General features: G+C 43.5%; 1 protein-coding gene across 1 annotated transcript in view; it reads left to right on the top strand.

Moving 5' to 3' along the window:
• The window catches only part of WDR19 (WD repeat domain 19), an 84397-nt gene that overhangs the window by 26470 nt on the left and 42354 nt on the right, over positions 1 to 15573 (top strand). The window contains exons 10-13 of the mRNA XM_077814601.1: positions 2015 to 2164; positions 2904 to 3051; positions 14551 to 14755; positions 15362 to 15521. Of these exons, the coding sequence (XP_077670727.1) occupies positions 2015 to 2164; positions 2904 to 3051; positions 14551 to 14755; positions 15362 to 15521 (663 nt within the window). The remainder of the gene's footprint in view (positions 1 to 2014; positions 2165 to 2903; positions 3052 to 14550; positions 14756 to 15361; positions 15522 to 15573) is intronic.

The raw sequence follows: 15573 nt of genomic DNA, 5'->3' as shown, positions 1-15573 counted from the left end.
AGTTGGAATTTTTGCAAGACTGTAGACAAGGTTTAAGACAGTAAAACTACAACATGTCTCTCTGAGTCAAGTTGTTTCTGACATTTATATAACTTCCCTTTAAAACATCATGTGCAGTTGTTAGTACATTTTAAAACTGTCAGAAGAGCTTCTGTTCCTTTATTTTATAGTAGTGATATTATTTCCACTGTAAACCATAAAGTAAATAATTTTCTTGTTCAATTTATCAAAGAAAATGTTTTGAAAATGTACAACTTTTTGGCCAGTTAATGGTTCAATAGAACATTCTGTTGCACTGTAAAAGACCTTTGGGTGAGATGTTAGAGCTTCAGTATCCCATGGGCTCAAACCTTCGATATGATGATCACTTTCTATGGGGTTTTGAATACTTTCCACTGCTACTGATTTCAATGGAAGTTCAGGGTACAAAGTACTTCAAAGGATTGAGCCCTTAATTACTCTACATAAGATGCTATGCGGGATTTCCAAAGGAAAGGTAGCATTTCAGTCTCCAACACCATCATTGGCTTAGTAACATAGTTTAAAAGCTCATTAGTGATTTTTGCAATTAATTATTGGGCTTTTTGGTTATTTCATTTTTTTAAATTATTTTTTCTAAGATGTTACTGATTTAATATAAGATACTGAATTCACAGCTGAACAATGGGGTGTGTAAGAGTTTTACAGTTGGCTATTTTGTGTGATTTTTAAAATATCTTCTGTACATATAAGAGGAAAATGGAAAGAATCCCTAAAAGATTTCTCCATATTAAAATATAGCATTAATTAAATAACTAATTCACTTTTTTTCTAAGGTAGGTACACAGGTTTTAAGAGCATCACACTTGCTATATGGAGACAGAGACAAATTTGATAGCTCTGGATACTACATGCTAAGCCCTTCTCTCTAGAGCAGCTTTTCTCAAACTGTGGGTTGGGACCCCAGGGTGGGTCAGGACCCTGTTTTAAAGGGATTGCATGGGCTGGCATTAGACTTGCTGGGGCTGAAGGCAAAATCTGAGCTCCACCCACCAGGGCTGAAGTCCTCAAGCTTCGGCACCCGCTAGGATGGCAGGGCTTGGGCTTTGGCCCCCCAGCCTGGGGTACTGGGGCTCGGGCTTCGATCCCCTTTCCTGGGATCGTGTAGTAATTTTTGTTGTCAGAGGGGGGTCACGGTGCAATGAAGTTTGAGAAACCCTGCTCTAGAGAGCCATCCAATTCTCTCTGCTTCCAGAACCGTACAGAATGTAGCAGACCTTCGTCTGCAGACCATGGGCACAGGGAAATCTCTCATTTTTTCTCCAGCACTTTTCTAAACTCATATTCCACTTCTAGATGGTTTTTAATCCATTTGGCTCAGAATTCTAAATATTTGAGAGGGGGATAAATTTCTTTGAGCTGATTTTGCAGCTTTCCCTTGCTACAGCTCTGCGTTGGGGGCGGGGGGGGAGGAATGTTCAGCCAAGGGACTAGAGAGAAAGTGTTTTTTCTGCTCCTCTGTTCTACCAGAGTATATTGAAGAGTACTTTTGCCTCTTCGGCAACCAGGAGAACACATTCACACAGGAATCAAGGTTGCCTCAAAAAATGCCCTAGATTCTCCTGTCGTCCCCCCCAGAGCAGCTTCCAATGGGGAAAAGAAGGCCAAAGACACTGCAATTGCTCTTCCTTAAATACTCCTTACGCTTAGCACTCCAAGATAGGACAAACCAAAATGGAGTAACATTAGAGTGACTCCATCAAAAAGAATTACCTCAACATTGTTTATTTTATACACTGGACCCTTGCTAGAACGCGTGTCTATATAGCGCAGATTCGCATATAACATGGTTGCGGCCATGGATCCCAAATTTAATTACTTTAATTGCAATTCATTTTAACGTAGTCCCTCTATAATGCGGTCCCTGCATTAACGCTGTACCGCGCATGGATCCCAAATCCCGTGTTATAGCGAGGGTCCAGTGTAGTTACTTGTGTAGTACCAGTATTCTGATTGTTCTATTATTTATTATTAGACAGGTGTTATTCACTATTTCTACATTGAAGACTGGCAATACGTGAATGAATATCGGCATCCTGTCAGTGTGAGAAAAATCTTTCCAGACCCCAATGGAACCAGATTGGTTTTCATTGATGACAAAAGTGATGGCTTTGTGTATTACCCAGTAAGTTAATTCAGGACATTCATTCCACTTTACTTACAAGCAGAGTTCTCTGTAAGTTATTTCTACTCATGGTGTGTTTTATCACAGCATAAAGAAACATGTGCCAATTGGACTGATTTGCCACCCAAAAAAAAAAGTGAGGTGGCAGAGGGAGTAGCCTAGTGATAATATAGGGACATAGAATCTCCACATCAGATCAGACCAAGCTTGCCCGTGGAAAAAATTTCTTCTTAACCCCAGGCAGTTGGTTTACGTACTGTTTATAATTACTTTATCTTATCTAATGTTACTGTGTATTTTCTCATTATCCATATTAATGTCTCATTTTTAAGCCCGTTATGCTCTTGGACTCAACATCTGAAGCAGAGAGTTCCATAGACAAATGTGTGTTGTGTAGTAATAAAATTTGTATTATAAATTATATATATATAAATTATAAATGTACTTCACTGTGCCCCCTTGTTCTTGTCTTATAAGAAAGGCAAATGAGGAGAACGCAGTTTACCTTCTTAGTAACATTCATTATTCATCTTCTCTCTAAACTAAATAATTCTACTATTCCCAGTTTCTACCCATATAAAAGTCTTCTAATGTCCTCAGTAATTTTCATTGCCCAGTTCTGGACCACTTATTCCTTTTACATCTTTTTTGAGATGGGTGACCAGAACTGATCACACTATTCAATGTGTCTCATTTGCTTTCTGCTTACTAAATAATTTTACATTACTATTTTTTGTAGGTAAATGATGGTGTTCATGAGATCCCAAATTTTCCACCAACCATTAAAGGCATTCTGTGGGAAAACTGGCCAATAGATAAAGGTGTATTTGCTGCTTACGATGATGATAAAATATATACTTATGTCTTCCATAAGGATACCATACAAGGTACTGTAAATACTTTAGTTAATCTTATTAGCTATCTGACATTTCATGGCAATTAAAGTTAGAACATGTTAGACAATAATATTAAATATTGCCTTTTAATTTGTATTTTCATGTGAATTTGCTGCATGTCAATAATAGTACTGCTACTGGTAAGTATTGGCTGCCACAGAGCAGGCAGATACTGTGCAAGTTTCTCCACACAGCTCCCACAAGGCATTTCAGTCCTAACCTGCAGATTTCCTACTACTCTAGTCCATGGCCTTTAGCCTGCAAGTTATGTTGAATATTTGTGAGAAATGTCTGCTGGGAACAGGATCACAAAACTCATTTCAGTTTTAAGCAGAATTTTAATCGAGGTCATCTAGTGCAGTGGTTCTCAACTAAGCGTATGTCTACACTACGAAATTAGGTTAAATTTATAGAAGTTGATTTTTTAGAAAGTGATTTTATACAGTCGATTGTGTGTGTCCCCACACTAATGCACTAAGCGCATTAAGTTGGCAGAGTGCGTCCACAGTACCGAGGCTAGCGTCGACCTTCGGAGCATTGCACTGTGGTTAACTATCCCACAGTTCCTGCAGTCTCCACCGCGCATTGGAATTCTGGGTTAAGCTCCCAATGCCTGATGGGACAAAAACATTGTCGCAGGTGGTTTTGGGTACATGTCGTCAGTCGCCCTTCCCTCCGTGAAAACAACAGCAGACAATCGTTTCACGCCTTTTTTCCGTGCGGACACCATACTGCTTTCAGCAGACGGTGCAGTAGGTCTGCAAACCATAGTCGTCACTGAACGACCACTTCCGCTGGCACTCTGCTCTCCTGGTGGTCTCGCAGGGCCGCTTCCACTGCAACTCTGCTCGGCTTCTCTTGGCTCGCCATACCCCGGCAAGCGTGCAGCCTGCTCAGCTGTTGTGTCCTGGCAGCAGACAGTGCAGTAGGTCTGCAAAACTGGTCATCGAATCACCGCTTCCCCTGCAACTCTACTCTCCTGTAGACGCCATACCACAGCAAGCATGGAGCCCGCTCAGATAACTGTGGCAGTTATGAGCATTGTAAACAGCATGGTGACGAGAGCAATGAGGACATGGACACAGACTTCTCTCAAAGCATGGGCCCCGGCAGTTTGGCCATCCTGGTGGCAATGGGGCAGGTTCATGCCATGGAATGCCGATTCTGGGCCGTGAAACAAGCACAGACTGGTGGGACCGCATAGTGTTGCAGGTCTGGGATGATTCCCAGTGGCTGTGAAACTTTCGCACGCGTAAGGGCACTTCCATGAAACTTTGTGACTTGCTTTCCCCTGCCCTGAAGCGCAAGAATACCAAAATGAGAGCAGTCATCACAGTTCACAAGCGAGTGGCAATAGCCCTCTGGAAGCTTGCAACACCAGACAGTTACCGGTCAGTCAGGAATCAATTTGGAGTGGGCAAATCTACTGTGGGAGTTGCTGTGATCCAAGTAGCCAACGCAATCACTGAGCTGATGCTATCAAGGGTAGTGACTCTGGGAAATGTGCAGGTCATAGTGGATGGCTTTTCTGCAGTGGGATTCCCTAACTGTGGTGAGGTGATAGACGGAACACATATCCCTATCTTGGGACCGGACCACCAAGGCAGCCAGTACATAAACCGAAAGGGGTACTTTTCAGTGGTGCTGCAAGCACTGGTAGATCACAAGGAACGTTTCACCAACATCAATGTGGGATGGCCGGGAAAGGTACATGACGCTCACATCTTCAGGAACTCTGGTCTGTATGAACAGCTCCAGGAAGGGACTTACTTTCCAGACCAGAAAATAACCATTGGGGATGTTGAAATGCCTATCATTATCCTTGGGGACCCAGCCTACCCCTTAATGCCATGGCTCATGAAGCCATACACAGGCACCCTGGACAGTAGTCAGGAGCTGTTCAACTACAGGCTGAGCAAGTGCAGAATGGTGGTAGAATGTACAGTCTAAACGCTTAAAAGCGCGTTGGCACAGTTTACTGACTCAGTTAGACCTCAGCGAAACCAATATTCCCATTGTTATTACTGCTTGCTGTGTGCTCCACAATATCTGTGAGAGTAAGGGGGAGACATTTATGACAGGGTTGGAAGTTGAGGCAAATCGCCTGGCCGCTGATTACACACAGCCAGACACCAGGATGGTTAGAAGAGCACAGCCAGGCACGCTGCGCATCAGAGAAGCTTTGAAAACCGGTTTCATGGCTGACCAGGCTACAGTGTGATAGTTCTGTTTGTTTCTCCTTGATGAAAACCTGCCCCCTTGGTTCACTCTACTTCTCTGTAAGCCAACTGCCCTCCCCTCCCCACTTCGATCACTGCTTGCAGAGGCAATAAAGTTATTGTTGTTTCAAATTCATGCATTCTTTATTAATTCATCACACAAATAGGGGGATAACTGCCAAGATAGCCTGAGAGGGGTGGGGGAGGAGGGCAGCACCGGGTGGGGTGGGGGAAGAGGGAAGGACAAGGCCACACTGCACTTCAAAATGTATTGAATGCCAGCCTTCTGTTGCTTGGGCAGTCCTCTGGGGTGGAGTGGTTGGGAGCCTGGAGGGCTGGCCCCCCGCCCTCCCGCATTCTTGGGTATCTGGGTGAGGAGGCTATGGAACTTGCGGAGGAGGACGGTTGGTTACACAGGGGCTGCAGTGGCGGTCTGTGCCTTTCCTGCACCTCAACCATACAACGGAGCATATCAGTTTGATCCTCCAGTAGCTTCAGCATTGCATCCTGCCTCCTCTCATCATGCTGCCGCCACCTTTCCTCTTGATCCTGCCATCTCTCCTGTTGCTCCCACTTTCTGTCATTGCGTTCATTTTGTGCTTTCCTGGACTCTGCCATTGTCTGCCTCCACATGTTCTGCTGGGCTCTTTCAGTTTGGGTGGACTGCATGAGCTCAGAGAACATTTAATTGTAAGTGTGGTTTTTTTGCCTCCTTATCTGCGCTAGCCTCTGGGACGGAGATGCTAGTGGCAGCGTTTAAACATTTGCAGCTGCAGGAGGAAAAAAAGGGAGAGTAAAATTGAAAAAGACACATTGGCCATTTAAAAGAAGGGGCTGATGTTTTCGGGTTAACATGCAGCACAAACCCAGCTAAACCCCGCCCCCACCAAATTCTCTGGGATGATTGCTTCACGCCTCACCCCACCGCGTGGCTAACAGCGGGGATGATTTCTTTTCAGCCACAGGCAAACAGCGCAGCAGGAACAGCCACCTCTGAATGTTCCCTTAATAAAATTCCCCTATTTCAACCAGGTGACCATGAATGATATCACTCTCCTGAGGATAACACAGAGAGATAAAGAACGGATGTTGCTTGAATGCCAGCAAACACTGGGACCACACGCTGCCACGCTTTCTTATGCAATGATTCCAGACTATGTACTACTGGCCTGCCGTGGTAAAGTGTCCTACCATGGAGGATGCAATAAGGCAGCCCTCCCCAGAAACCTTTTGCAAAGGCTTTGGGAGTACCTCCAACAGCTTCATGGAGATGTCCTTGGAGGATTTCCGCTCCATCCCCAGACACGTTAACAGACTTTTCCAGTAGCTGTACTGGCTGCGAATGCATCCCAAGTCTTCAGGGCAAATTAATCATTAAACGCGCTTGCTTTTAAACCGTGGATTATATTTACAAAGGTACACTCACAAGAGGTGTCTTCTCCGCCTTCAAGGTCCGGGAGTCCGGGTTGGGAGGGTACTGTCTCCAGGGTGATAAACAGTTCCTAGCTGTCGGGGAGAACAGTTTTTCCTCTTGCCTGGTGTGCACTATCTTCAACCTTCCCCTCCTCATCATCTTCCTCATCCTCAAAATCCTCATCCCTGTTGCGTGAAACTTCCTTGCAGGACTCCACGTACAGGTGTGGGGTAGTTGTAGGGGCACCCCCTAGAATTGCATGCAGCTCATCATACAAGCGGCATGTCTGGGGCTCTGACCCCGAGCGGGCGTTTGCATCTTGGGTTTTTTGGTAGGCTTGCCTGAGCTCCTTAAGTTTCACATGGCACTACTGCGGGTCCCTGTGATAGCCTCTGTCCTTCGTGCCCTTGGAGATTTTTTCAAATATTTTGGCATTTCATCTTTTGGAATGGCGTTCTGATAGCACGGATTCATCTCCCCATACAGCGATCAGATCTAGTACCTCCTGTTCTGTCCATGCTGGCGCTCTTTTGTGATTCTGGGACTCCATGATCACCTCTGCTGATGAGATCTGCATGGTCACTTGTGCTGATCAGCTGGCCCAACAGGAAATGAAATTCAAAAGTTCGCGGGGCTTTTCCTGTCTATCTGGCCAGTGCATCCGAGTTGAGAGCGCTGTCCAGAGCAGTCACAATGGAGCACAATGGAGCTCCTGGAGGCCAACTGTTATCATGTCCCTTCTCAGTCTTCCCTTCTACAGACCAAACAACCCAATTTTTTCAATCTTCCCTCATATGTCATGTTTTCTAGACCTTTAATCATTTTTGTTGCTCTTCTGTGGACTTTCACCAATTTGTCCACATCTGTCCTGAAATGTGGTGCCCAGAACTGGACACAGTACTCTAGTTGAGATCTAATCAGTGCTGAGTAGAGCAGAAGAATTACTTTTTGTCTGTCTTACCACACTCCTGCTAATACACCCTGGAATGATGTTTACTTTTTTTGCAACAGTGTGATGTTGTTGACTAATATTTAGCTTGTGATCCACTATGACCCCCAGATTACTTTCTGCAATACTTCTTCCTAGGCAGTCATTTCTCATTTTATGTTCGTGCAACTGATTGTTCCTTTCTAAGTGGAGTACTTTGCATTTGTCTTTATTGATTTTCATCTTATTTACTTCAGACCATTTTTCCAGTTTGTCCAGATCATTTTGAATTTTAATCCTATCCTCCAAAGCACTTGCAAACTCTCCCAGCTTGGTATCATCTGCAAATTTTATAAGTGTACTCTCTATGCCATTATCTAAATCATTGATGAAAATATTGAACAGAACCAGACCCAGAACTGATCCTCACAGGACCGCACTCGTTATGCCCTTCCAGCTTGACACTGAACCACTCATTACTGTCTGGGAACGGTTTTCCAAACAGTTATGCACCCACCTTATAGTAACTCCATCGGGGTAGTATTTCCCTAGTTTGTTTATGAGAAGGTCATGTGAGACCGTATCAAAAGCCTCACTAAAGTGAAGAAATATCACATCTACCACTTCCCCCGTATCCTCAAGCCTTGTTACCCTGTCAAAGACATCTGTTAGGTTGGTTTGACACAATTTGTTCTTGACAAATTCATGCTGATGGTTACTTATCACCTTATTATCTTCTAGGTGTTTCCAAATTGATTGCTCAGTTATTTGCTCCATTGTCTTTCCAGGTACTGAAGTTAAGATGACTGGTCTGTAATTCCCCAGGTTGTCGTTATTTCTCTGTTTATAGATTGGCACTATATTTGCCCTTTTTCCAGTCCTCTGAAATCTCTCCCATCTTTCATGACTTTTCGAAAATAATTGCTAATGGCTCAGATATCTGCTCGATCAGCTCCTTGAGTATTCTAGAATATATTTCATCAGGCCCTGATGACCTGAAGACATCAAACTTGTCTAACTAATTTTTATCTTGTTCTTTCCCTATTTTAACCTCTGATCCTACTTCATTTACACTGGCATTCACTATGTTAGATGTCCAGTTGCTACTAAATTTCTTTGGTGAAAACTGAAACACAAATGTAATTTAGCACTTCTGCCATTTCCACATTTTCTGTTGTAGTTTTTCCTCCCTCACTGAGTAATGGGCCTACCCTTGATCTTGTTCTTTCTCTTGCTTCTAATATATCTGTATAATGTTTTTTGTTACCGTTTATGTCTCTAGCTAGTTTAATCTCATTTTTTGCCTTGGCCTTTCTAATTTTGTCCCTGTTTATTTGTTTATGTTCATGCTTTGTAATTTGACCTAGTTTCCACTTTTTGTAGGCTTTTTTTCAGTTTTAGATCATTGAAGATTTCCTGGTTAAGAGAGGGTTGTCTCTTGCCATACTTCCGGTCTTTCCTACGCAATGGGATAGATTGAGCTTGTGCCCGTAATGTCTCTTTAAAAAATAACAACTCTGTTGAACTGTTTTCCCCCTTAGACTTGCTTCCCATGGGCTCTTACCTGCCACTCCCTGAGTTTGCTAAAGTCGTCCTTCTTGAAATCCATTATCTTTATTGTGCTGTTTTCCCTCCTACCATTCCTTAGAATCATGAACTCTACCATTTCATGATCGCTTTCACCTAAGCAGCCTTCCACTTTCAAATTCTCAACCAGTCCCTCCCTATTTGTCAAAATCAAATCTAGAACAACCTCTCCCCTAGTAGTTTTCTCCACCTTCTGAAATAAAAAATTGCCTCCAGTACATTCCAAGAACTTGTTGGATAATCTGTGCCCTGCCATATTATTTTTCCCAACAAATGTCTGGGTCATTAAAGTCCCCCAATACCAGCACTTCCTGTGCTTTGGATGATTTTGTTAGTTGTTTAAAAAAAGCCTCATCCACGTCATCTTCTTGATAACATGGTCTGTAGTAGACTCCTACATGACATCGCCCTTGTTTTTTACCCCTTTTGTCCTTATCCAGAGACTTTCAACAAGTCTGTCTCCTATTTCCAGCTCAACCTCAGTCCAAGTGTATACATTTTTAATATATAAGGCAACACGACCTCCCTTTTTTCCCTGCCTGTTCTTTCTGAGCAAGCTGTACCCTTTTGTACCAATATTCCAGTCATGCGTATTATCCCATCAGGTCTCTGTGGTGCTAACTATGTCATAGTTGTGTTTATTAACTAGCATTTCAAGTTCTTCCTGCTTATACCTCATACTACTTACTTTAGTGTACAGACATGCAAGACACTGATTTGATTTCCACCCATGTTTTCTCTCATCTCTTCCTTGTCGCTGCTATAACAGCCCATGCTCCCCCCAGATTTTTATAGAAACATGTTAGCTGCTGGTCAAAGCCTCAGTGACTTTTCATTTCCTATTGGCTTAGAAATCACATATTAAAGGTCCAGAGACTGTTAGCCTGGCAGAGTACAGGATATGGGCTACAGTCTCTAGGACATATGGAGCGTGGGGAGGGGGAAGACTGAGCTTTCAATACTTTCTGGTAAGTACAGTTTTTGTTTTTTCTTTCTTTTGATACTCCTTATGGATGTGCAAATGTACATTCTGTAGTATCTCTATCTACCTTACTGAGTTGGGGTGTTTGTGACTGTGCTAAATGTATTAATAAACTGTGTGGATTTACCTCAGCTCCTAGAGTTTTCACCAAGGTTTTCTCCATTGTAGCAACCCAAATCAGGAGTTATGGGGTCCTCGTATTCCCATATCTCAATGACTGGCTCGGCAAAACGGTCCAGACATGAAGCCCAGGTTTTAACATCCATGTTGCTTATCCCCCTTTGTTCTCCCTTGGTCAATATCAATGCCAAAAATCAACCTTAAATCTCATGTAATACCTAGACTTTATAGGGGCCACTATCAACTCAGTCTCTGCATAAACCTACCTACCATGGGACAGGTTCCAGACCCTGAAAGAACTCATAACTCGTGTAGTCAACAGTCCTTCAGTCATAGCCAGGACTTTCCTATCCTTCCTGGGACACATGGCCTCATGCATATAAATCTCCATCTTCACTGCCTCCGGATGTGGCTGCAGTTGGTTTACTCACCCAACCATCATGCTGTGCACCTCGTGCTCACAGGCCTCCCCCCACACACAAACGTGTGGTAATCTCGTCCCTCCACTGGTAGAGGGAACACGTAGGGGTTCCCTTCCCACCCTCGCTTCCCACACAAGACAGTTATCACTAACATATCCCTCCTAGGCTGGGGAGCGCACATGGGTGAATACATGACACAGGACACATGGACTCTTTAGGTGTCCAGAATGCACACCAACATTCTGGAGCTCTGAGCTGTAAGGATGGCATGTCAGGCCTTTCTCCTGGTCATCCATTCCCATCAGATTCTCATAATGTTGGACAACACTACGACTCTTTGCAACAAACAGGGACACGAGGTTGATGACTCTGTGCTCCGAAGCAGTCACCCTTTGGAACTGGTGCATCACCCACCAGATCATCTTATCTGCAGCCTATCTCCCAGGGGCACACAACATGATTGCAGACTTGCTCAGTACACAGTTCACGATTGACCACGATTGGAAACTTCATGACACCATGGTATAGGACATCTTCAACAAGTGGGGAACTCTGACCAGAGACCTTTTCGCATCCCCAGTGAATAGAAAATGCAGCACATATTGCTCCAGAGGAGGTCCGAGGCACCACTCTCAGAGCAATGCTCTCATCCTCTCCTGGTCAGACCAACTCAATTACGTCTTCCCTCCTGTCTAACTCCTACCATGAGTACTACACAAGATCAGACAAGACAGAGCAACAGTCATCCTGATCATCCCCTCCTGGCCCAGACAGTTTTGGTTTCCCAACCTCCTTTGTATGTCTACCTGTCCCCCAATTCCCATCCCTGCTTTCCCCGATCTCCTGACGCAGCACAACAGCGACATCAACCATCCCAATCCACATGCATTTCACCTCAGAGCAGGGTATTGGATGGGCATATTCTCTGGAAGGGGTGTGTTCATAAGAAATGCAAAACATCCTCTCCAGCAGCAGGAAGGAATCCCCTAGGAGTTGTTACCGAGCCAAGCGGAAATGCTTCTCCTCCGGGCAGAGTACAAGGGACTTTCCCCAGAAGGAGTGGGGATTCCCCACCTCCAGGACTACCTACTGTCCTTGAAGGCATCAGGGCTTGGTCTCCGCTCTCTTAAGGTCCACCTAGCAGCATTTAGCATCTTTCAGCCCCATGTGGAGGAACATTCTGTCTTTACTCACCATTGACTGCTAGGTTTTGGAAAGGCCTCATCAGAACCTTCCCACCTGTACAACCCATCACTCCCCAGTGGGACCTCAACCGCCCTTTCAGCCGCTGGCATCATGTTCTATGTCCCTCTCCATGAAGATCGCCTTCCTCATTGCTGTCACTTCAGCAAGAAGGGTCAGTGAACTTGGGGCCATGATGGCAAACCCTCCTTTCATGATTTTCTATAAAGATAAAGTCTCCTTACACCTGCATCCCAAATTTTTGCCAATGGTTATTTCCCAGTTTCACGAAAATCAATCCATTCACTTATCTGCTTTCTTCCTGAAACCACACGACTCTGAAGAGAAACTGCAACTCCACTACCTCCATGTCCGTGGGGCCTTGGCCTTCTACCTACAGAGGCCATGACCAATCAGGAAAACCCCCAGATTGATTGTTGCAATGCTGAAACTGTTAAGAGGCAGGCAATCTCTACACAGCTAATCTCCAAGTGGATTTTGGGGTGCATTACACTATATCAATTATCTGGCCTCCCACTATCCTCAGGGGTGTAGGCCATTCTGTGAGAGCCCAGGTTTCAACCATAGCCTGCCTCCACAATGTACTGCTTTGGGATATATGTAGAGCAGCCACATGGAATTCAGTACACATCTTTACTGCACATTACGTCTTGGTGAATGTCTCAGTAACGGATGCCTCCTCCAGGCATGGCTATCCTCCACTTATCTCTTTCATCTGCTTCTTTGCATCCTCCTTCAGCTTAGGTACCACTTGTTAATCACCCTCAATGGAATACAATAGGGCCCATCTCTCGAAGAAGGAGAGGAGGAGTTTGCTGACCTATAACTGGAGGTTCTTCGAAATGCGTGGCCCATATCTGTATTCCGCTTCCTGCCCTCCTTCCCCTCTGCTGCAGATCTGCTGGATTTGCAGTGGAGAAGGAACTGGAGTTGCAGTCGGCCTGCCCCGCCTTTTATCTCTTCAGATGAAACCATAAGGCAAGTCAGGGTGGATGTGCAGACCGATGGACGCTACTTTCTAATTCTCCACTCCAGACCCATGGTGTGCATATGATCCCTATTTGTATTCCACTGAGGGTTTACACATATCTCAAAGAGCCTCTGGTTACAGGTACCTCCTCTTTTCTGTCTTACTATCTATCCCTTTTCTAATGGTTCCTAACGTTCGGTTAGCTTTTTTGACTGCCACTGCGCCATTGAGCGGACATTTTCAGAGAACTATCCACTATGACACCAAGACCTCTTTCTTGACTGGTAACAGCTAATTTAGACCCCATCATTTTGTGTGTAGAATTGAGTGTTTTCCAATGTGCACTACTTCGCACTTATCAACATTGAATTTCATATGCCATTTTCCAGTCACCCGGATTGATGAGATCGCTTTTTAACTCTTCACAATCAGCTTTGGACTTAACTATGTTGAGAAATTTTGTATTGTATGCAAATTGTGCCACATCACTGTTTACCCACTTTTCCAGATCATTTATGAATATGTTGAACAGCACAGGTCCCCATACAGTTCTTTCAGGTACCCCACTATTTACCCCACTCCACTGTGAAAATAGACCATTCGTACATTTTGTTTTCTGTATCTAACCAGTTACTGATTCATGAGAGGACCTTACCTCTTATCCCATGACCGATTATTTTGCTTAAGAGCCTTTAGGAGCTTAAGAGCTTAAGGTTTGGGACCTAGATAAAGGCTTTCTGAAAGTCCAAGTATACTATATCTACTGGAGCACCCTTATCAGCACGCTTGTTGACACCCTCAAAGAATTCTAATAGATTGGTGAGGCATGGTTTTCCTTTACAAAAGCTATGATGACTCTTCTGCAAAATATTGTGTTAATCTATGTATCTGATAATTCTGTTCTTTACTATAATTTCAACCAATTTGCCTGGTACTGAAGTTAGGCTTACCAGCCTGTAATTGCTAGGAGCCTTTTTTAAAAATTGGCATTGCGTTAGCTATCCTCCAGTCATCTGTTACAGAGGCTGATTTAAACGGTACGTTACATACCATAGTTAGTAGTTCTGCAATTTCATATTTTTGAGTTCCTTCATAACTTTTGGGTGAATACTGGCTGATCCTAGTGACTTATTACTGTTTAATTTATCAGTTTGTTCCAAAACCTCCTCTATTGACATTTCAGTCTGGGACAGTTCCTCCTCAGGTGTGGGAATCTCCCTCACATCCTCTGCAGTGAAGACTTGTCATTTTGCTTTTTGTCTTTCTTGAGTGCTCCTTTGGCACCTCTGTCATCCACTGATTGTTTGGCAGGCTTCCTGTTTCTGATGTACTTAAAAAAAAAATTGCTCTTACTTTTTGTGTCTTTTGCTAGTTGCTCTTCAAATTCTTTTTTGGTATATACTTTTACACTTGGTACATACAGTAAATGATGAATGCCAAACAGGAGACCTTGAATTAGTCAGATTGGTCCAGGATAGTGCTGCTGCTATGCCAAAGGATAAAAGAACAAAGCTGTTGGGATTTTCAAAATAAGATTCCTTCACTCTTACGTTTTTTAACTGTTCACAACTGCAACTGGTTGCTAAACATGTCATAATGAAGGAGCATTTTAAATAACATTTTTTTTTCTGATCTCCTAATACAGGGTCCAAGGTTATTTTGGCAGGTGGCACAAAAGTTCCCTTTTCCCACAAACCATTGCTTTTGTATAATGGAGAATTAACCTGTCAGACTCAGAGTGGGAAAACAAACAATATCTATCTTAGTACTCATAGTTTCCGTGGCATTTTGAAAGACACCGGGTTTAATGAGCTGAAACAAATACTTACTCAGACTTTAATGCTGAAAAGGTAGGTCTGCTTTTTAATTATATGGGTTAATCATTTCCTTCTGTGATTGAAGCACACAGTACAGCATACACTGGTGTTCTAAAAATCTCTTGCTGAATATTGATAAAGTTATATTGAACCATCATTCCGTATAAGTGCTTAGTCTGTCTGGGTAGCCAAGTAACAAATGACACAATGATGCTTTTTCTTACTGTAAAGTAAGAGCTACAGTAATTTATTCAAGACCTATTCTGGGCTGCATGGTAGCTTCTGCCTCAATACTGGCTGAAAATGCATGCCACCCACTCCCTCCATTCTAAAGGAGCAAAAAACAGTACAATGGGAGGGTGTAGTGCAAAGTGAGAAGTAAGCTAGAGAAATAAAGTATTTTTCTGAAGGAGAAAGGTGGGGCAATTTTGTATAAGCTGCAGGCTGGTGTTTTCATGTGGCCCTGTTTTTTCCTGTCACAGGGCTCCTAGCAATTTCCCTCAAACCTAGAAATTAGTCAGTCCCCAGTTTCCCTCTGCTTTGAGGTTAACTAGTTTTTGAGGTTTAAAAGAAAATGTTCTAATAAAATACACATTGAATGCAACTGTTCGTTTTAGTTTTGTTTTTCACCGTGCATAGGTTTTCTGAAGCATGGGAGGTATGCAAACTTCTGAATGATCAATCTGGTTGGAATGAGCTGGCCAGAGCTTGCCTACATCACATGGAATTGGAGTTTGCGGTACGTGTTTATCGGACAATTGGAAATGTTGGGATGGTGATGTCACTAGAGCAAATAAAGGTAACATTTTAAAATAATTACCAAACATTTTTGTAAAAATATGAAAGATTAA

This window comes from Eretmochelys imbricata, chromosome 4 (assembly GCF_965152235.1).
Source record: "Eretmochelys imbricata isolate rEreImb1 chromosome 4, rEreImb1.hap1, whole genome shotgun sequence".
NCBI lineage: Eukaryota > Metazoa > Chordata > Testudines > Cheloniidae > Eretmochelys > Eretmochelys imbricata.
This window is presented reverse-complemented; position numbering and strand designations above follow the sequence as displayed.